This window comes from Mauremys mutica, chromosome 14, assembly GCF_020497125.1.
Source record: "Mauremys mutica isolate MM-2020 ecotype Southern chromosome 14, ASM2049712v1, whole genome shotgun sequence".
NCBI classification, from domain to species: Eukaryota; Metazoa; Chordata; order Testudines; family Geoemydidae; genus Mauremys; species Mauremys mutica.
This window is the reverse complement of record NC_059085.1, coordinates 6,394,965-6,417,157: the sequence shown is the minus strand read 5'-3', so window position 1 is coordinate 6,417,157 and position 22,193 is coordinate 6,394,965. Positions and strand designations below refer to the sequence as shown.

At 45.0% G+C, this 22,193-nt stretch overlaps 1 protein-coding gene across 1 annotated transcript in view; it reads left to right on the top strand.

The window, feature by feature from the left end:
* The window catches only part of GFOD2 (glucose-fructose oxidoreductase domain containing 2), a 54,642-nt gene extending 41,179 nt beyond the window's left edge, over nt 1-13,463 (top strand). The window contains exon 3 of the mRNA XM_044987713.1: nt 11,082-13,463. Coding sequence (XP_044843648.1) covers nt 11,082-11,980 — 899 coding nt within the window. The 3' untranslated portion in view covers nt 11,981-13,463. The remainder of the gene's footprint in view (nt 1-11,081) is intronic.
* The last annotated feature ends 8,730 nt before the right edge of the window (nt 13,464-22,193 follow it).

Below are 22,193 nucleotides of genomic sequence, written 5' to 3'. Positions count from 1 at the left end.
ATAGCTACCCAGAGTGCACCGCTCCGAACACAATTGCGGCACTTTCAGCAGTAAACACACTATTGCGCAGGCAGCTGACAGTGTGAACACACAACAGCGGTTTCCCTTCAGTGCTCTCTAAGTGGTGCTATAACTCTGCCAGTGTAAATGTACCCTTAGGCAAAGACCTGCTGTGTGCCTCTCCCTCCTTACTGGGGATTTTAAGGCTGCACAGCCTCTGCCATGGACTGTGATATCCCCATCAAGCTCGTCTGCCTAAAGGCCAGTGCCTGTGGGTTGCTTTGTCTCCAAGGACGGTGACCAGGGTATGCCAGCAGTTACAAGTTACCATGCAGCTCTGCCAAAGCAAAATACTTTTATTCTTAGGGCAAAAGAGAAAATATGGGGGGGGACCCAAAATCCCATAACCCAAGTCTAAACACATGATAAAGTTTATCAGAGGTCACCCCCAACTCCAACACAGGGTTCTGATGGTTATCAGTCTCTCACACCCTTCAACTGCATTTGCTTTCTTGGTTACTGTCACGAAGTGTGGGGGAGACAAGGCCCCGCGCAGCCCTCTCTGCTTGCACAGCTCAACCAGGTCCCTCTTAAGGCGATGGTTATACATCTCCCCACTGGCCCCATGTTACTTTAGTTACTGTGGGACTCACAGGCTTGTGTGCTCTCAGCTCCCCACGGTTTTCAGGAGGAACCCCTAGTGTGCCAGGCCTTCTCCAGGTCACCACCTCTCTCCCTGGTCAAGCCGCAGACTCCTCCACCCCTGTAATCACTCACTAGGGGGACCTCGTTCTTGCAACAGTCCTCCCCTCTCCCAGGGTCAAGCTGCAGACTCCTCCGCCCCTGGAACTGCTCGCTGCAGTCCCCAGGGGGACTCCGTTACTGCAACAGTCTTTCTCGCTGGTGTCACACTCCCAGGGGTTAAGCATAGCTTCTCCGCCCCCCGAAACCGCTCCTCTCTGAGCCTTCAGCACGCCTGGTCCTTGTCAATCCCCCTTCACTTTACTGCTCCCCAGTCACTTACTGCAGGAAGCGCCATCCATGGGGTGCAGTACATCCCACCTCTACCACCAATTGTCACGAAGTGTGGGGGAGACAAGGCCCTGCGCCACCCACTACCTGCGATTCACCGTGACTCTCAGCCGGCCAGTAACGCACAAGGTTTATTTAGATGAGAGGAACACAGTCCAAAACAGGTCTTCCCGGTACAGACAACAGGACCTGCTTAGTCAGGTCCATAATGGGAGGCAGGGAGTCTCCCCCTGTTTCCCAAGCCAGCTCCAAACTGAAACCCCCTCCAGCAGCCTCCTCCAGCCACACCCCCTGGCTCCTTCTCCAGCCTTTGTCCGATTTCCCGGGCAGAAGGTGTCACCTGGCCCCATCCCTCTCCTGGGCTCAGGTTACATGCTCAGGTATCATCCCTCAAGTGAATTCACACCCTGATATCCCATCACCAATGCAGACAGTACCTGCGGAATTCCCCCGCAACATCCCCAGGTCAGTCGTCCCCTCTCCCTACTCCGTCACAGTTACCAGTTCATGTCAAATTTTAGATCAAGAACAATCTTGGTACAGTTCAGCTGATTCTTAAGTCTGGGCCTTTGATCTCTATCCTTCCGTACAGGTCAATGGCCTGCTCCTCAGGGCTAAGTTTCAAAACGCTAGATTTTTGCCCAACCAATATTTAGGAATTTGCATTAATCATTCCTCAGTGATTCCAGATTCTGCAAGAAAGGCCTTCCCCGACCCCACCCCCACCCCCGCCAAGTGAGCCAGGCATGCACAAATACACATCACTGATATTGATACAAAGGGCCATAAATATTCTACAACTCATACAACGCTGGCTCATCTCAGTATAAGGCGTTTTGAGGTTTTCATGATTCAAGCATAAAATATGGTCCCCAAAGATGATGCATGTGGCTACAATATTTGTCACAACCTCCCTGAGAGATCCTCTTGCTGTAAACTGTCCCATCATTATAGTATCAAAATGTCGAAGACTGAAATAAAGTGATATGAAAGAGAACTTGGATTTATAGCATCATCATGGGGTGCTCTAGTTATCACGACCCTTCCTAAATTCAGTGACCATCTGTTCCAGTCTATCCTATCCCCCGTCACTGTAGTGATTGCTGGCTGTTGTCTGCAAGTCCACAATTTGTTAAGCATTTCAGTTTATTCCTCTTTATTGTCTTTCTTCTAGAAGTATTATTTTTAAGTAGGTGGTGTACTACTGTAGGTAAGTCCCTTCATTCTGGGACCTGCTTTCCTTTAACAGGGTATTATCCCTTCCCACCTCTCATCAGTGTATCTTTGAGCTCAGACTGCTCAGCCTAGAGACCAGCATTAATGCTTCTCCAATAGAAAACCAACAAGAGGTATCGGATTATGGAATATCAGGGGAGAGGAATTGGTTTGTGTAAAGGAGACACAGATTTTAAATGAGATGGGGTGCAGAGGCAGAAAGACACAAGACAGCTGTTCCGGGTGATAAGTGCCATAAAGGAGAAGGTTCTTGCCTCAGCAGTGGTGCATTTTTGAGGCTGGAGGAGACTGGGACTTGATGAATGGGGAGGAGAATAGTGATCAAAGTCCATCTATGATTGCTTAGCCCACAACAGAGGGGGGAGCTCTTTTAAACCTCAGTGCACCACAGGCCCGTCTTGGCAGGAGTCTTTCTTTAGGAATCCTACAGTGTAGAGATTAAGGTTAGGAAGGGCTGCTGTGAAAGCAAATTGCATTAGAAGGGCACTGTGGGGGTGGATGTATGATCTGAAAGTAATGGTGTTCCATGACCCGATTATTGAAAATTCTAAATGTGATTAGTGCCAGGCTTGGATTACAAACCCCCTTTTGAAGGCTAGAAAGAGAGAGGAAGCATGACACAGCTGGGATAGCAGAGAGAAAGTGTGTCATGGTGCATTTAATCCATATTCTAAGGCAAAGCGCCTTCCTATTGTTCCCTCCTTCCTGTTTTGATGCCTTGTGGAATCTTATTTTTGTAACAGGAAGTGCATCATTTTCTAATCTCCTGGTGTCAGCGACAGGGATTTTGTTAAAAGCATCAAATCCTAATACAGCTGCTCTCACTTGTGTCTTTAGTCCCAACGCTGTCTGTCTGTCATCCTTCCTTTGTGTGGAGTCCATTTGACCTGGGAGGAAACTTTGCTGAGATGGGACTGAGGAGGCTACCTGCACAAAGATTACTTTATTCTCAGGTGACTGAAAGAGATGCAAGCATTTCCAGGGAACATCCTGGGACAAGTCTGTCTCCCCTTTCCTTCCTCCATAACCATTTCAGAGAATACAGAAATCCTCCTGTGATCTCAAAACTCATTACAGTCACTAGCTCAGAGCAGTGTGATCCCCCTGCAAACACCATCTGAGGGGAGCATAAGGAATACAAGTGAATGGGTATTAATGAGCATATCGCAAAGTAACTGCACTGTTACCCTCACACTCTAGGGCACCCCACCTTTACCCTTCCGTGGGCTCAAGGCATAACCCTGTTAATTTAGGCACCCACGCCCTTTCCCAGTTCCTAGCACTCAGGGCATAATCGTCTGTGGGTTTGTGGGGCCTTTTACCAGTGAAAGAGCCTTACGCAGTAATATCCTTAACCTCTATTTATTAACAGTTAGCAAAACAGAGTACACTGGTTAATTATGCAATGCTCACCACTCCCAATAAGACAGAAGAACTTTTCTTGGGGGCTAGTCAAGATTAGATCATCCACGGTTCCAGCTTCTGCGCAGTGTGATTGGCAGGGTGTTGATGTCTGACTGCTCTGATCTTGGGCTGTGTCCTGGAGTTGGGTTCCAAAGAACTTCCCTTTGAACCCCGACCGTTTATATAGTTAAAACTTGAGTTCTACTTAGATATATCTTAACTAACCATTTTAAACGACAGTGCTACAAAACAGTATTTTTCATCAGTCCTAGTCCATTACAAAATACTTCCTTAACCAATCATATGCCACCACCTTAGTTGATTTAAATCTTGCAAAATTAGTTATGCAACAGACAGAAACAAAGAATCAGACAGAAACCGCACCGATAAACAATAGAGAAGTAGCATAGATTTCAGTCACAATTGCTGAGTAGTGGTTCCTTGCCAGACAGAACGCTATCAAAGTTTTCTTTAAACATCTTAAGATCTGTTTCTTTATATGGTGATGGTGGGTACTATTCGGACAGGAGCCTTCTTACCAGCCCAATATTACATTGTTTTGATGCAATTTAGTTGGAATGTGAGGATGTGACTCTGCTGCTTTAGATTATGGCTCCTGGGGCTCCTTACTGTAGACAAAGGCCTCAGCATTGGGTTCGCTCTCAGAAAGATGCTGCATTAATCACTTTAAACCGTTTTCTTTACATTAGTTTTGACAATTTCTTAGTGTCTCCAAGTATCTGTTAAAGTGTGTTTCTCCATTTAGACATCAGTTTTCATTATCTTCCTAAAGTGAGAGGGACACGGTGATGAGGTAAAATCTTTTATTGGACCAACTTCTTTTGCTGAAAGAGACGAGCTTTTGAGCTTACACAGACAGAGCTGTTCTTCCGATCTGGAGTGAGAAGGTTCGTTTCCAGACAGTTTTTTCTACTGTCTAGATTTCAAGCAGCTCTTCTGTATGTGGAGCAATTATCTCCACTGAGACTCAGCTGAAACCTATTGATTTTACATTTTACGAAGACACATCATCTGCAGTGAGCCAAGAAACTACTTCACAACCCAAAAGAGCCTCTCGCCCTGTACCCGGATCAAAAGGAGTCATTTCTAGTATTCTGTCCGTGGAGGATCCCTCCCATACTTGTTTGAACCTTCCCCTTTAATGAAGACTGTAGCAGACAGATACTTTTGCTTAGCCTGAAGATCGGCTGGTACTCGGGAGCTCATATGTTGCTCCTAGACCTGGCTAAATTAAATCAGAATAGTCATTCTTCAGCTTTAGGGCTAGTCACAAATAATCTTTACAGCTATATCATGATGTAAAGTTAATACTAATCTCTTACTTGCCATCCCCCAAATCGTATTGCTTTCCATTCCGATAGCAACTTCTAACCTGAATGATTAAAAATGCATTACAATATATATACATAGATTACCCTGAAATGCAGGATGGGGTACGGTGGGCAACAGTGGACACAGTGACAAAGCACTTTCCATACAAAAAGTGTCTTGACGTCTTTTAATACCCACACAGAGCAGACAGGACATCTGTTTTCACAGTTTCATCTGAGTGACCTACGCACAAGTCAACTGCATGGGACCGAAAGCAACTCCGAGGGAACGCACACAGTTTATTACAGTAGAATGATAGGCGATTAATGTACTAGGCAACAAACGCTGCCTAGCCAGAACCTAGTAATCAGGGCCGGCTCTAGACCCCAGCGCGCCAAGCAGGCGCGTGGGGCGGCCCTTTCCTGGGGGGCGGCATTTGGCTCCGGTGGACCTGCCGCAGGCCGGCAGGTCCACCGGATCCCGGGACGAGCGGACCTGCCGCAGGAATGACTGTGGCAGGTGCCGTGGTCCCGCGGCTCCGGTTGAGCTCCCGCAGGCATGCCTGCGGGAGCTCAACCGGAGCCGCGGGAAGAGGGGACCCGCTGCGGGACCGGGGAAGGGCGGCGCAGCGCACCACGCTGCTTGGGGCAGCCTAATTTCTAGAGCCGCCCCTGCTAGTAATAATTCCTGTGATAAATGCTGGCTTACAATGACCTCAGGATTTTACCTCCAGGAAACTGTTGACCACCATAGCAGTGCCACTGCTGTTTATAAGAAAGGAAGGAAAGAGCTGGCAGCAAAATCAAAGATGATTGATAACTTGAAAGATTTCTGCAGAAAGCTGACTGACTTAACTAGTTCTCTGGTCGCTAACCAGAAATGAGAGTTCAGATTTCTAGCCTGCAGCTTCATAGGGACCTAACAAGGACCTTTCCCCTGTCCAGGGGAGGAAAATATCCAACTGACTTGTTCTAAATTGTTAACTCTCTTCCTGGTCGCTCTAAAACAGTTTAGGATTGTTTCAGTAGGGTATAAACTTGTAAATAAGATGACTTACTGGCAGAAACCCTATTTGGACCAGATTAAATCATCAAAAGATTAAAGGAATTTTAAAAAAAATATGTAGTCTATTTACTAAACCAGGACACTGTTTTGGAAATTCTTGGCTTGTCTTTTGTTTCTCACATGTAGGATAATGATTGTTTACTTTAAAGAGTCCTAGGAATGGTATCATTTGATTTTTTTTCTCCCTCACTTACAATATCCAATTAAAGGGATATGAACATAACCGAGAATAGTGTTTCCTTGTTCACTAAGTAACAAAGGATTTAAAGTGTGGATCCACTCAGAAAAGTAAGTCTAAAGAAAGCTGCTGCTTGTGCGCAAGAACTAGACTGGGTGTGTATTCAGAGTCAGAGCTGATCCTTTAGTGACAAAACTGAGTCTTTATTGTTTTTCTTCCTGTGAGTCCTGCAGAGCCAGCGTGGCTAAATGTAAGTGAAGTAGATTCTGTTCCTCCTGGTATATAATCAGTTATTTACTATGCTGTAGTTGGTGAGTACAAGCCCATTCAAGGCAGTGGAGTTACTGGTGACCGTGTTTAAGATAAGATAGAAAGGGTCTAGCTTGACTCTCAGATTCCAGGCTGAATTTGCACATCTGGCAGTCAGGGGAAAAAAACAAATTTTTCACTTGTAAGCTGAGCACCTTTTGAAACAGTAATTGGGAAGAAAAACATGGAGCCCTATGATGCCATTTTTAGAACAGTGTTTCAGCTGCTGAAAAGTCTTTTGATCATTAGATTTGCTGTCTTGTTTCTTCCCATCACTGAAGTTGCATTTATTCAGTTCATTCTGGAAGAGACTTAAAACTGTAGAAAACCTGAAGAATATGTGGGTTACCACTCTCTGTCTGCTCAAGAATTTGCTATTTGGAGAAGAGGTGTTCACATTCTTTCAGGTGACTGCCAGTGACCAGTGTGTTGGGACAATATTACAGTCGTATATTTGCACGGATGGGTCCCTAAGTGTATTTATTAGAAATAATGTTTTAGAGGAGTCTTTAACTTTGCTGTAAAATTTCTTTCATGGTTTGAATTAGACGTATAATGGCAAGTGCAGATTTCTGTTTGTTCTTGTTCCTATTGGGCAAGAGGAATTAGTCTGTTTAAATGTGTCTGGAAAGTTTAGAAAACCTGGATTCTATGGATTTATTGTTAAAGGGTCTAACTATAATCCAGAGAAGGTTTTGAGGTCTAAAAAACCTGCTTTTGTTGAGATTAAAGAACAATAATCTGTTTAGTTTATCCAAGAGAAGGTTAAGAGTTGACTTGATCACGGTCTGAGTGCCTGTATGGGGAGAGGAGCTCTGATAGTAGAGGGCTCTTTAATCTAGCAGACAAAGGCATAACAAATCTGAATGGCTGGAAACTGAATCTTGACAAATTCAGGTTTAGAAGTAAGGGGCAGGTTTTTAACAGTGCAGGGTAATTCACCTTTGGTAATTAACCAATTTACCATGGGATGTGGGGCATTCTCTGTCATTTGAAGTCTTTACATCTTTCTAAAAGATATTCTCTAGATATTCAGTCAGAAGTTAATGGATTTGATGCAGGAATTCCTGGGTGAAATTATATCGCCTGTGTTATGCAAGAGGACAGATTAAATGATTATGTTGATCTCTTCTGACCATAAAATCTTTGAAAAGCAAGGACATTCTGAGATAAGAACCAGAATCCACTCCAAGTGTGGAAGGGATTCCAGACAAGTGGCTGCTGTCACTTGCCTTATTTTTTTTGTATTTCTTATGCCCAAAATGCTGAAATTTGAGTCTGACACCTGTTAATGTTTTCAGGTTTCAGGCAGATCTCTAATATTAAACGATGAGATATTGCTCAGTATTTCATCAGAATAGGCATTGGGATAAGGGTGAAACTATGCTACTGAATGACAGAGAATGGAGACTTTGGTTGAAGTTTACAGTGGAGTTGTATGTGCTGTATTCTATTTTGTAACCTATGAAGTTGCATGTCATGCACATGTGCACACATAACAAGGAATAGGGTGAAGGATCCAGGTGTATGTTGAAAGTGGGTATTACATACGAACGAACATAAGAACGGCCATACGGAGTCAGATCAACGGTTCATCTATCCCAGGATCCTGTCTTCTGACAGTGGCCAGTGCCAAGTGCTTCAGAGGGAATGAACAGAACAGGGCAGTTATCGAGGGATCCATCCCCTGTTGTCCACTCCCAGCTTCTGGCAGTCAGAGGCTAAGGACGCCCAGAATATGGGATTACATCCCCGACTATCTTGGCTAATAGCCATGATGGACCTATTGTCTATGAACTTGTCTAATTCTTTTTTGAACCCAGGTATAGTTTTGGCCTTCACAACATCCCCTGGCAACGAATTCCACAAGTTGACTGTGCATTGTATGAAGAACTATTTTCTTTTCTTTTCTTTTTTGTTTTGTTTTGTTTTAAACGTGCTGCCCATTAATTTCATTGGGTAATGCCTGATTTGTGTGTTATGTGAAGGCATAAATAACATTTCCTTTGCTTTCTCCACACCATTCACTATTTTATGTGCCTCTTTCATACCACCCCTCATACCACATCTCTTTTCCAAACTGAATAGTCCCAGTCTTTTTAATCTCTCCTCATATGGAAGCTGTTCCATCCCCTTAATCATTTTTGTTGCCCTTCTCTGTACCTTCCCCAATTCTAATATTTCTTTTTTGAGATAGGGTGACCAGAACTGCACGCAGTATTCAAGGTATATTCAAGCATTCAGTGGCATTATGATATTTCCTGTCTTATTATCTAACCCAGGGGTCAGCAACCTTTCGGAAGTGCTGTGCCGAGTCTTCATTTATTCACTCTAATTTAAGGTTTCGCGTGCCAGTCATACATTTTAACATTTTTAGAAGGTCTCGTTCTATAAGTCTATAATATATAACTAAACTATTGTTGTTTGTAAAGTAAACAAGGTTTTAAAAATGTTTAAGAAGCTTCATTTAAAATTAAAATAAAATGCAGAGCCCCCCGGACCGGTGGCCAGGACCCAGGCAGTGTGAGTGCCACTGAAAATCGGCTCGCGTGCCGCCTTTGGCACACGTCATAGGCTGCCTACCCCTGATCTAACCCTTTCCTTGTGGTTTTTAACATCCTGTTAGGTTTTTTCACTGCCGCTGCACATTGAGCAGACCTTTTCAGAGAGCTATCCACAATGACTCCAAGATCTTTCTTGAGCAGTAACAGCTAATTTAGATCCCATCATTTTACATGTATAGTTGGGATTGTTTTCCAGTGTGCATCACTTTGCATTTATCAACACTGAATTTCATCTGTCGTTCTGTTGCCCAGTCACCCAGTTTTGTGAGCTCCCTTTGTAACTCTTTGCAGTCTGCTTTGGACTTAACTATCCTGAATGATTTTGTCATCTTTTTTGCCATCTGTTGCCTGATCTTTAGATCATGTATTAATTATATTGATTACTTAAGAATTCCCAGTTATCACTTTGAGGATTGACAGGTTCTTGTCCCAAGATCAGGCCCAGTATTATTTAAATTATATAGTTGGGAACCCTGATGTGCACAGTTGTTACTCACACTATAGGAACTCTTTTATATTTACAAATATGGTTTATTAATACATTTAGCACAGTCACAAACACTCCAGCTTAGTAAGATCTGCGATAGAATGTGCATCTGCACATCTGTATACTCACACCATCCCTTGCAGAACAACCTGAAATGTTAGCCGTCATCTTCCTTATCATCATCACCTTCCCCATCATCCCCAGTGGCCGTCATTCTGGCACCTCCCAAGGACTACATCTCTGTCTCCAACTGCCCGTAGGCAGGGATGCCACTTTTATAATATGTTAGGCTGATGCTGTTGTTTGATGCATTTTCAGTAGGGGATTTTTCCCTTTTTCCTTATTTGTATTTCCTCACCTTGCTAATGTTGGAGTGTCTTTTTCCTGTAGGTTAATATATCAATGATCTCAACTTATTATATACATCAGTTCGTTACCATGGCCATTTTGTGGTTAGGTATCACATTTTTATTTCTGTCCTAACCAGTTATTTTGATTCTTTCCAAGTTGTGGTGTACCTGTTATGTTTAAAAGGATATGAACTTAGGAAAGCCCCTGTGCCAGCCTGCCTCAACGCATCCTGTATCTAGCTATGGCAGAGGTCACAGCCATACATGGACCTTACGCTTTCTTTCATCACCATCTTTAGCTGAAAGGTCCCAAACATATGTATGCTAACTTTGTCCTAGTTTAACATACAAAACGTGGCTTGTAGGTCCTTCGGTTATAGCCAAAATATAAACCTATTATAATAAAACCCATAAGATACTTATAAGAAAAGATAGATATAGATAGATCTATATATATAAAAAGTGTGTGTGTGTAGAGAGAGGCTAGCATTAGATGCATCTTATGTGTTGGTTATGTACATCAGTCAGTTTCCAGGACACTTCTGTGGTTGAATCATGTACCCATGGTCAAACTTCTGCTTAAACTCTATTTTCAGCTCCCCAAATACTTGGGGGTTTTTGCTGGGTCATTTATTTGTGCCAAGTTTCTGTTCAAACTTTATAGGCCTCAAGCCATATGCTAACTTGTTGAAGCTAATGTCTTACAGGATACAGGCTTGTAGGTTTCCTGCATTACTGCTGAATATAATGCAAAGCAATGAATATAATAAAGGCGAGCTATCCCACTGGGCTCCACACCTCACTCTTTACCCATTTTTCCAGATCATTTATGAATATGTTGAACATCACTGGTTCCTGTACAGATCCCTGTGAGACATCACTATTTACCTCTCTCCATTGGGAAGACTGACCATTTATTCCTACCCTTTCCAGTGATTGTTGACAATGCTCTGTGTGATTTATCTTGGCACATGCTTCTAGACAAAATTAGTTGATGCTATTTAGTAATTTTAAAAAATGAAATGGAATCTAAGTGCCTTTAAGTTAACTGCACAAACAAATTGCCTTCAAAGCAATATTTTGCCTCCATGGAAGAATTTTCACGTCTTTCTTGTTGTCTGCAGGTATTGGGAAGAATGTGATCTGTGAGAAATCTGCTACTTCTGTGGATGCCTTCAGAATGGTTACAGCTGCCAGATATTACCCCAAGCTGATGAGCATTGTTGGTAATGTCCTCCGTTTCCTGCCTGCCTTTGTCAAAATGAAGCAGTTAATAGAAGAACACTACATAGGCAATGTGATGATCTGTGATGTGCGAGTGTACTGGGGAAGCCTGCTCAACCACAAGTACAACTGGATCTGTGATGAACTAATGGGAGGAGGTGGACTGCACACAATGGGCACCTACATTATAGACCTCTTAACTCATCTAACCAGCAGGAAGGCAGAGAAGGTCCATGGCTTGCTTAAGACTTTTGTGAAGCAGAACGCAGCTATCAGTGGAATCCGTCATGTCACTAGTGATGACTTCTGCTTTTTTCAGATGCTTATGACTGGAGGTGTCTGTAGCACCGTGACTCTCAACTTTAACATGCCTGGATCATTTGTTCACGAAGTCATGATTGTTGGGTCCACAGGTCGCCTTATAGCTCGTGGGACAGATTTGTATGGGCAGAAGAATACAGCACTCCAGGAGGAACTACTGCTTACAGATTCTCTGACCATCAACACAGGCCTTCTGGACAAGGGTTTTAAAGACATCCCCTTGCTGTATCTGAAAGGAATGGTGTACATGGTGCAAGCACTGAGACTGTCTTTCCAAGACCAGGAAGACCGTCGGACATGGGATCACAAACCAGTCTCCATGGCAGCCTCTTTTGAAGATGGCCTCTATATGCAAAGTGTAGTAGATGCCATTAAAAAATCCAGCAGGTCTGGGGAGTGGGAAGCTGTGGAAGTGATGACCGAGGAACCAGATGCCAATCAAAACCTTTGTGAGGCACTTCAAAGAAATAACCTATAAAATATAAACATTCCTGGTGTCCACTATGGAAAATGAGAACAGTTGAAGATGTCCAGACGTAGCTATAGAAGTTTCTCAGTTTTTAGGACATGTAGGTTCTTATTTAATACTTTGTTTTTTCATACTTGTGGGTAAAACATGTCATGGTCTGATGAAACTGTTCCTCCCTGGGCAGATTATTTTGTTTTTAAACTCGTTTAGAGAGTTTTAAATGTTTTTGGGTTTTGGTGGGGTTTTTAGTTTGCTTTTTAAAGCTGAATTTCTGTTTTGGCGATCGTTAGGAAAACTTGAATTGCCCTTTGCACTTGCAGTAGCTAAAATAAAGTGAGGGATCTTCTGTTGTTGGATTGTTGGGAGACAGGACACAGTCCCTCTTGCACATAGTTCAGTTATTTTTACAATTTTAATCTGAGCGCGGGTAGAGCAAGATCAGGGAGTGTGTACGGTTCTCGCTCTCGCTAATAGGACTTTCACTGACATTTTTTAAGTTTATTTTTCAGCTTGTAAAACTTTAATAAAGAAAAGTGTAACGACATGGCAAATCTCTAAACTCGAGTGTTCAGAAGAGTAGAAGAGACAGAGCAAAGTCTGTAAGATACAGATCAGGCTTAGTGCTCTGCACATAGTGAGTGTGCTGAATGTTTCAAATTAATTTAAATTGGTATCTAATTACCCCATGGATTCTCCATTGACATTATTGATAAAATCTCTGCAGCGATCATTAGACGAGTTGGAACACTATGATTATTTCAGCTGTTGTTCCATCTGTGTGACTGTTGTTCCTCCATAGCAAATACTTGGGAGACTAATACCTCATGTCAACTTTTTTCCGCAACTTCCCTCCCCCAGACCAATTGTGACTTTGTGTTCACTGCCTTGGCAGCATGTGTGCCAAATGTACATCAGTGTTTCCAGTCCTATATGACGTAGTAAAGCCCCCAGTAGATTACCAGGTGGTGCATCTGGATTCTTTAGTATGCTATCTATTTGATAATGAGACTGGAAGACATTAAGCTTTCTAGGAACTTGAACTTGGATGAAAAAGTAGGAAATATGCCATTACTATACTCTTCTGTGCTGGCAAGGGAATCACTCCAATACACAGGCCCTGCTAGGTAAAGAAAACAGTGACTGAATCATTAGGGCAGTGACGGCCTTTGGTTTGGGTGAGCCTGTTTTAAATCATGAACACTGGATAATATTACCCCTCCACATACACACACACACCCCTTATAGTTTTGTACCCAGTGGGGATAATTTGTGCTGCTGGCAGATCTTGAATGACTTTCCACTCCATCCCAGAAGTATGTTTGTTCATTAAGTTGTCATTGAGAAGGAGAGAATTTTTATTGAGTTTATCTTGTTTACTTGAATGTTTTAATGTTTCCTACTAGGTTTTAACCCTGTATATTTATATAAAGCATTAACATGCAAACGTAACCTTTTCATTAAATGGTCCTTTCTGAAAAGTCTCTCTCATTTGTTTTCTATAGCAATAAACATTTATGTTGGCTGAGGACAGACTTTCATAGAGCTGATTATTTTTTAGACAAACTGAAAAGTCCCCTAACAAAGGTCACCAGGAGACCATTGTTTTTCCATTACTGGCACAAACCTTCTTTGTAACTTGTGTTTCAGGGTGGTGAAGAATACCCCACTGTAGAACATTAGTATCTGTTCATTGCAACTGGCCACAGAGATTGGGCTAGTCCAGTGGTCCCCAACGTGGTGCCCGCGGGCGCCATGGCGCCCGCCGGGGCATTTATGTGCGCCCACCTAGTGCCCAGCAGGGGACCTGCTGGGGACAGAGAACTCAGGCTGCGGGCGCGGTGTTCTCTGTTCCCAGCAGGGGAGAGGAGCTGCGGCCCCCGCGCCTGCCAGGGACAGAGAACTCGGGGGCTGCGGGCGCTGGTGTTCTCGGTCCCCGGCAGGTGCAGGGCCCACCTAGTGCCCAGCAGAGAAGAGAATCTGGGGCCCCGCGCCGGCTGGGGACAGTACTCCAGGGCTGCGGGCACCGGTGTGCTCTGTCCTCGTGGCTTTTCTCCAGCTTCTCTCTGGATTCAGATATTATGTGATATTAAATGTTTTTTTGTATTATTTAATGTACAAATACAAAATAAGCCTTGAAAAACTGTTGGCGCCCGCCATACACTTCTGAAAACATGTATGTGCTACTGGTCACAAAAAGGTTGGGGACCACTGGGCTAGTCGCTGCCTGAGGAATTCCCTTAGTTTGGTGCTTTGTTCTCAGGTGAGACTAGGAAAGGTCTCCCCTTACCCCTTTTGCCGACTGTTTCTAGTCCTCAAGCTGTTACCTCACAAGTTCATGGGTCTATGTAGATGAGTTAGAGACCATGGTATACAGCAGAGGTTCTCAATCTTTCTCTTTCTGAGGCCCCTGCAACATGCTATAAAAACTCCATGGCCCACCTGTGCCACAGTAACTGGTTTTCTGCATATCAAAGGCAGGGTCGGCATTAGGGGGTAGCAAGCAGGGCAGTTGCCTGGGGCTCCTTGCCACAGGGGCCCCCATGAAGCTACATTGCTCAGGCTTTGGCTTCAGCCCCGGGTGTCGGGGCTCAGGGATCTGGGGTTCAACCCCATGCGGTGGGGCTTCAGCTTTCTGCCCTGAGCCCCAGCGAGTCTAATGCTGGCCTGAAACCTGCTTGAGGCCCTCTAGGATGAGAACCACTGGTATATAGAATTTCAGTCTCCAGCTCCTGTTTCCCTGCCCCTTCCTCACTCCTGGTTGGGGATTGCCTGCTTTCACCTGTCATTTCACACAGGCCACAGAGCCAGTGAGCAGCTGGCTGAGATGATGCTGCTGTTCCTGGTATACTTTATTTGTCTTCCCTTGTAATTAACGGCTTCTCTGCTTTGTGTCTCTACCTGTGTGCAGCTTTTGGTGCAGGAATACCTGAGAAGCAAGATCCCAGCACCCCTGGTACAAATGGAATACTTGGTTTAGTTTATAAATCGAAATAGTCCTCCATTCTCTTGGCACACTGAACGTCTGCCAGAGACAGGTCTAGCATAATGTCATTTTAGAGGGAAGATGAACTGGTTCTCTGTGCTACTGACAATATCCAGCATTACTTGCCCTGTCCTTGGGAATCTTGCCACAGGGTTTTTCCCTCCTTTGTAGACACTTACTGTGTGGTATATTGAACAGCCACCCAGCTGGTCTGCTAACTACACAGAGAAGACCCACAGGAGTGCAAGGCAGAGCTAGAGCATGTCTACACAGCAATTTACTGTACTTATCACATTAGCCATACAGTACTCTGGGATTTTCACTCTCCTGTAGCAGTGTCCGCACGGGGTGTTAACTGGGCAGCGAGCTGGCGCACGGTAGATCCACACACCCTGGCTTGCCATGAGGAACTTGCCTTGTGGACAAATCCATAGTTATGGAAACTAGCCTGGTTTCATCAGTAATGATGGGAAGGATAGTTCAGTGCTTTGAGCATTGGCCTGCTAAACCCAGGGTTGTGAGTTCAATCCTTGAGGGGGCCATTTAGGGAACTGGGGTAAAAATCTGCCTGGGGATTGGTCCTGCCTTGAGCAGGGGGTGGGACTAGAGGTCTCCTGAGGTCCCTTCCAACCCTGATAGTCTATGAAATGCACTTTTCTTTCTCTCCACACTGAACCATCTCTCCCACTTGTTAAAGTTTGGCACTTTTTGTTTTTTGTAGGATTAAGACAGAAGTGACTTAGATACACTAAAAATAGATCGATGCTAGAATCCATTTATATAGCCTGTCAGGTTCCAAATAAATCAAAAGGAAATGGAAAACAGCCAAGCTTTGGTCTTAGAGGAAGTCTGTTTTCATTTAGGGAGAAAGTTCATTCTAACTAAGTGAAACAATGGAAGTAGAGGAGACTGTTTCACCTTGTTTTATACTGTGTACTGATGCTGGTCTTTTCTCATCTGTTGAGTCTTCAATTTATGTAAAGTTAGCTCTATTATGTAAGTAAACCATAACCGCAGCTGTATCCTTGAACGTACGAGTGTTACTTCATTGTCTAGTGACGTGTAATTGAACCACCAGAATACACATCATACATAATTTCTGGCTGCATTAGCTGTGTTCTGCGCTACTCCCTAATTAAGGTGCTGTTCACCCCTGTGCAGCCTAGATGATTGCATTATCAACAAGTGGAACAGGGACAGAGTGCACATCCATCTTTTGTGACAACTTAATTTTGTATTTTAACTCAGAATAATAGAAAACCACTAATTAACTGGTGCTAATTGAAGTCCTCCTATTTCCAGGGTAAGCGGAAAGAACTCAACCATATATCAAGCAGGTTGCTTCAACCTGTCTGTTCCCCTCCATTCAAGCTTAGACAAAAGTCCAGTGCGGAGATGGGAAGAGGAACGAAGGGGCTATGGGTGAGGGGAGAGAAGAGATTATCTAGTACCTGTGTGCTTTTATTTTATTTATGCTTCAACATCATTTTAGTAGCTGATATTTTGTTACACAAGAAATACTGTATGTTGCAGGGGAATAGGAAAACTAACGAATGCCATTGTTTCCAGGAAAGCCTGACATATTCTGTAACAGGAAATATGTTGTGAGCAGGAACTGCCTAAAATTAATTACAAGTACAGAAATAGTTAAAACTACAATGAGCCTCTTTAGATGACAGGTTTTTCTGACCTGTGGTTAGGTTTGGCAGCGGTTTTTTTACATTTTTGATCTTTTCTACGCTGGTGTATTGTGAAGTATTTTTAAAGAGTTCTATCAATTTCTATCAGACAGTGGGGAGGTGGGTCAAACGATAATTATTTATCAGCTGTAGACACTGAGATTCAAAAACACAAATTGTGAATATCACATGTCAAAATATACAGAGTAAATAACCTTCAATCAAACTCAAATAAGTTCTCAAGCAGTATTTTTCTGACTTTGCCTATCTGTAAATTTCAGTTATATCAATGGAAATATTTTTGTCGGTTTCCATGTAGAGCGAAATCAATGTTTGATGTTCGCCAACTAAAGCCTAACAGGTGGTGTACCTCTGGTACTGGATTGCTGTGCAGAGTAATAGGTGTCTAAGGGCTGTGTTGGCCAGTCTAGCAAAGCTTTATCGTATTTAAAACCATCCTAGTTGTGAAGTTTTACCCTTTGCTTCTGTGCAGTATGGCCAAGTTTCATAACTCCACTCCAGAATATGTGCAATGAACTACGGAATGACTAACTTGTCTTCTAAATCCGGGTATTGCTGTTGTACAGTGACCTCTGCTGGAGGGGAGGGAGAGGATGCTTTAAAACAGGTTATTCCTCACTGGTGGAGGTTTGAAGACTTCTATTCAGATTTGGAGTTAGCAGCTGTCTCTCTGGCAGAGTTTCACCAGCTGAGTTTGGCACCTTATATCTGTGTTGAGTTAAGGGGGGTGGGGAATCAATAAAATACAGGGTTTTTTGGTAGTTATTCAATCCATGTCCAGAATTTCTGATGCAGCTATAGGAGAAGAAATTTGCTCTCGGTTGCTAGGTAGCTTCAAGAGCCTTTTAAAGTCCTGCCCCTTCACTCCCGGGAAATGCAACAGGCATCTCTCTCTCTCCCCCTCTCTGAACTGTGGCTGCCACCAGTATGTACAAATGAGTGCACCAGTGCACCACAGCTGTTAGTCAAACAGGTGGTAAGCAATGTGGATGCAGTATTTCTGTATCTAGTTCCTCCACCTGGTGGGCAGGTGGGCTCCCCATAGCTTTTGCCTAGCTGGAAGCAGCAACACCTTCTGTTCATCTCAGCCCCAAGGCAGGACAAAGGAAACCTCTTCCCAGAAAAACCAGGGAGGAAAGTCTGAAAAAGCTTCTCCTGTGCCTCTGTCCTGTGGTGCTAGGGGCAGGTCCATTCTGCTTCCCCATCCCCCTGTGGCTTTGTGCCCAATTGCTGCAGCCAAGTGTAGAACTGATGAATGAAATTGTTTTTAAATGTTCACTTTATTAATGTAACTTCATAAGTAAAGTTTTATTAATGAAACAACATTCATTCATAAAACCGGTTACCCCAATAACTGGCTAATTGACAATTAAGGTGCTTGTTAAGAGCCACAGCTTTAGCCAGTTGCCCTTGTAAGTTTCACTGTCAATCCAATTCCTGCTTAAATCAGGGAGACTTGCACTGTTTCAGTATTGTAACTTCTGTTCACTGTTTGCCATTCACTACACTTGTCTACTTCTGGTCACTGTTTGCCATATTGTAATTCAAAGTCCATTTTAAAACGCTCACTCCATTTTGTAAAAGCTGCTGCAACCTTCATTTTTGCAAAACCCTGCTGTAATCTTATTAGTTTAGTTTAGATGTGTGAATGAGGTATGGATGGATGATGAAATCAACCTCCAGGACTAGCCTGTCCTGATGAAATAAAGTTCAAACACCAACAGCTGAAGATGCAGACAACAGCCCTAACAAGGTAAGAAGAGAGTATCAGAGGGGGAGCCATGTTAGTCTGGATCTGTAAATGCAGCAAAGAGTCCTGTGGCACCTTATAGACTAACAGACGTTTTGGAGCATGAGCTTTCGTGGGTGAATACCCACTTCGTCGGATGCATGTAGTGGAAATTTCCAGGGGCAGGTATATATATGCAAGCAAGAAGCAAGCTAGAGATAACGAGGTTAGATCAATCAGGGAGGATGAGGCCCTGTTCTAGCAGCTGAGGTGTGAAAACCAAGGGAGGAGAAACTGCTTTTGTAGCTGGCTAGGCATTCACAGTCTTTGTTCTCTCCTGAGCTGATGGTGTCAAATTTGCAGATGAACTGGAGCTCAGCAGTTTCTCTTTGAAGTCTGGTAGCCATCCTGCAGCAAAAAAACTTCCACTACATGCATCCGAGTCCACCTAAAAAGAAAAGAACAAAGGTACAATAGAAGGAAGATCAGAGCCAGGTCTGAGGCTGAAAGTCACGTCTGCAATTGACGGGTGATCAATCACACAGAACCCAGAGGCAGCAAGACCTATAGACTCTGGATTCAAACTAAAGCCTACAAAAAGGATGACTTGGAGGGTAACGTTCTGCTGCCAATGTGGGAGGGCAGACCCAGTCCTTCCTTGTGCCCGGCTTTCCTGCCAGTTAGCCGCCACAAGCTGCAAAATCAAGCCACAGACTCAAGCTATGTTCAGGGCTGGTAACTATACAGCAGCTGCAGAACATCTAATCGGTGTGTGTGTGTGTGTGGGTATTAGTTATTGATCATAAATCAAATTGTGTTATCATAATAAATGTGGATCTTTGCCTTGCCCCCTGAACGGTCCTGTGTCGTTTTGTGTGCATAACACAAGCCTGGGCCAGGACTGAGCTGCTCTGACCCATGCAGCCATGCTCCTTTGTAGTAGCCCCCACATGGACTCTGTGGGAGCAGCAAGACAGCTCCCACGTAATCCTGGACACCCGGGGAGAGGCCCTACAGGTGGACCAGAACCCAGGTCAGAGTTCACGCAGAGTCTTGGGTCTGCACTCCATCCAGCAGCCCTGGCCTGGATAAATAGGGCCTTTGCTTCCCTGTGGTCCACAGCAATTGATCCTTTCAGCTCTGAAAAAAGTTTCCCAAGAGAGCCTCCTCCCTCAGCACATGAGCTCCCAGCCCCTCCTACCCTCCAGCATCCCTGCCCTTAAAGTCTCCCCCAAGTTGGCTCTAGTCCTCAGAGATCCCCCTCCTCTCACACAGTTGCATCCTCCCCAGTGTACACCCACATCAGCCAGGTGGCCTATTTGAATGATCTAGATGGGACCTGGAGCATTTCCCTCCAGTAGGAATCCAACATCCTCTTGCACAGGGCTGAGAACTAGCCAGGGTACATCACACCCCTGCCGGGCCCTGAATGTCTGAATCTTCAGGCAGATGGGCTGAGCCAGAAACACCTCCGTCCAGAGGGAATAGCCCCTTCACTAGGAGATTTTCAGTCCTAGTGCTGCCTGCCTGGTCCTGGTTTCCCTCGGTCAACCTCTTCTGGTCAAGATGCAGTTTCCTACTTCCCAGATACTACAGTAGGTACCTGGCCACTCCCCAGGCCTGGGTGTAAGATGTCATGGGTGGAGGAGGTAGCTTACACGACCCCTCGCTTCTGTGATGTTGGGTTGTGAAGAAAGCAGAAGAGAATTGGTGTTTGCGGAATCACCTGGCTTCTGAAGGCCTATAGGAGCTTGATTCGCAGTCCGCATCTGGCTGTCCCCAGGTCTCAGTCTGCATCTAGCAGACAGAAAAGGTCATTCTGACCCTTCGCTTGGTCCCATTCTTCTCATACTCAGGGCCTGGCTCTCAAATGCTCCTTCCTCTTGAAGCTAGAGATCCCTGGCTTGGTTCTTATCACCATTCCCAGGCAAAGGGTTCTCTCTCCTTTGGCCATCCATAGGAATTGGCTCTGTCCTGGAGCTCCCCCAGGATGGGTCTGAGGGAGGACTCAGGACTCTGATAGGTTTGATTCCAAGGCCAGAAGGGGACATTGTGATCCTGTAGCCCAACCTTCTGTATAACACAGGCCAGAGAACTTCCCCAAATAATCCCTGTTGAACTAGAGCAGATCTGCTTCCCTAAGGGTCCTGGCTTCCACCCTCCGGGACTCTGTAGGCAGCTTCCTGGGGGGGGGGCCGTGCCCTCATAACCAGATTCCTTAAGGCAGTGTCTTACCTTAACCCCCTGTTAAGTTACTCTTGGGGGAATTCTGTGCCAACAATTTAAAATTCTGTGCATTTTATTTGTCAAAATAACACAATATAATCATGCCAGTTTCAGTTATTTTGGCAATTTATTTCAAAACACCTGTCAGCAAATATGTTTGTACCAATGTGGACAACAAAAGAGATTCCTCACTAGGCATATTAGTCAAGAACTTGGAGCAATCATTCATTTAAACTGCAATATAGAAACTTCCTGCACCCCTCAGAAGCAGTGCAAGGGCTTGTGGGAGTCGGGGTAACAGAGGAGCTGAGGGAGAGGGAAGTAACTGCTGGGAAGGAACCTGGGAGTGAACATGGAGGGTTGTGGGTGTCGGTGGGAGAAGTATGGAACAGTTGTTGTTTTGGGGGGGGGGTGTTTTTTTTGGGGGGGGGGTTGTTAGGGAGCTGGAGAGCCTCCTCCATGCAGATTCTGCCTGACCCCTATCCTCTCCCATTCAGTCAGGCACACCTGCCCCTGTCCCCATGTGTCCCTGCACCCCCCCTCCCATTCAGCCCCTGGCTCGATGCTGTCACCCCACTAGCCCTTCTGAATCTGTCTGTGACCCCCAAGCAGCCCCATGTGCCCAGCTCTGTCTGTCCCCCACCCCCATATCCTGTGTCTCCTCACCTGGCCCCGCAGGCAGAGCTCTCTGAGAAGGCAGCTTCTGCCCTTGTAGCTCTCCCTGGCTGGCTGCTCTGGCCCTGTGCTGGCCGCCCTCTCTTCTGGGGCCACAGCAGCCCCTGGTGACCAAGATGTGTAATTGCGGCGCCTCCCCGGCAGAATCTGTTCTCTCTGGGGACATGAATTTTGCGTGTGCAGTGACACAGAATTCCCCCAGGAGTATTAAGTGTCTTGTGTCCTTTGGAGCCTAAAGGTCCTGCGCTCTGAGCTGTTTGACTCACTCATTCTGGAAAGTGCCTTCCCTCAGCCTGGGGAGCCTGGCAGCTTGTAGCACTGGCTTGTGCTCCCTGAGTCCTCACTTCCCCAAGGAGACATTCGCTCTCTGAACGTGCTGAAGCTTCCTCCCTTCCACCTTAACCAGGAGAGCTCTAGCTGTTATCTCACTGCCAGACTCAAGGTTGATTGCCCTGCCCTGGATGTCCCCCGGGTGTTTGGGATCAGCCTTTCTCAAACTAAACCCTTCTGCCAGCCCAGGTGCCTCTTCATGCTGCTTGAAGGGATGAAGGCATCCAGAAAGATGCTTTGTCCTGGATCAGAACTTGCAATTAGCATCCTCCCGTGCTGCCTGCCTCTTGCCCAGGACAGGGTCAAGGTCATTCTGCCCCCAAATTACCAGCAAGTGCATGCATTAGGCACCTCGGGCACCTTTTTATTAAAGTTCTCTTAGGGGTGCTCTCAGCAGCGCTTGTGATTCTAGCATCCCCTGCCTGCAATATTTAGCTTCATCCCCATCGGCCTGGGATCAGTCTATGGTGCAGTGACACTGCATTGCACAGCAAGGGCTAAATTAATTTGAGCATTTAATCATTGCATCTTTCAGCCAGGTGTCACTGCAGCTGAGCCCAAGTGCACGTAGCTTTTTTA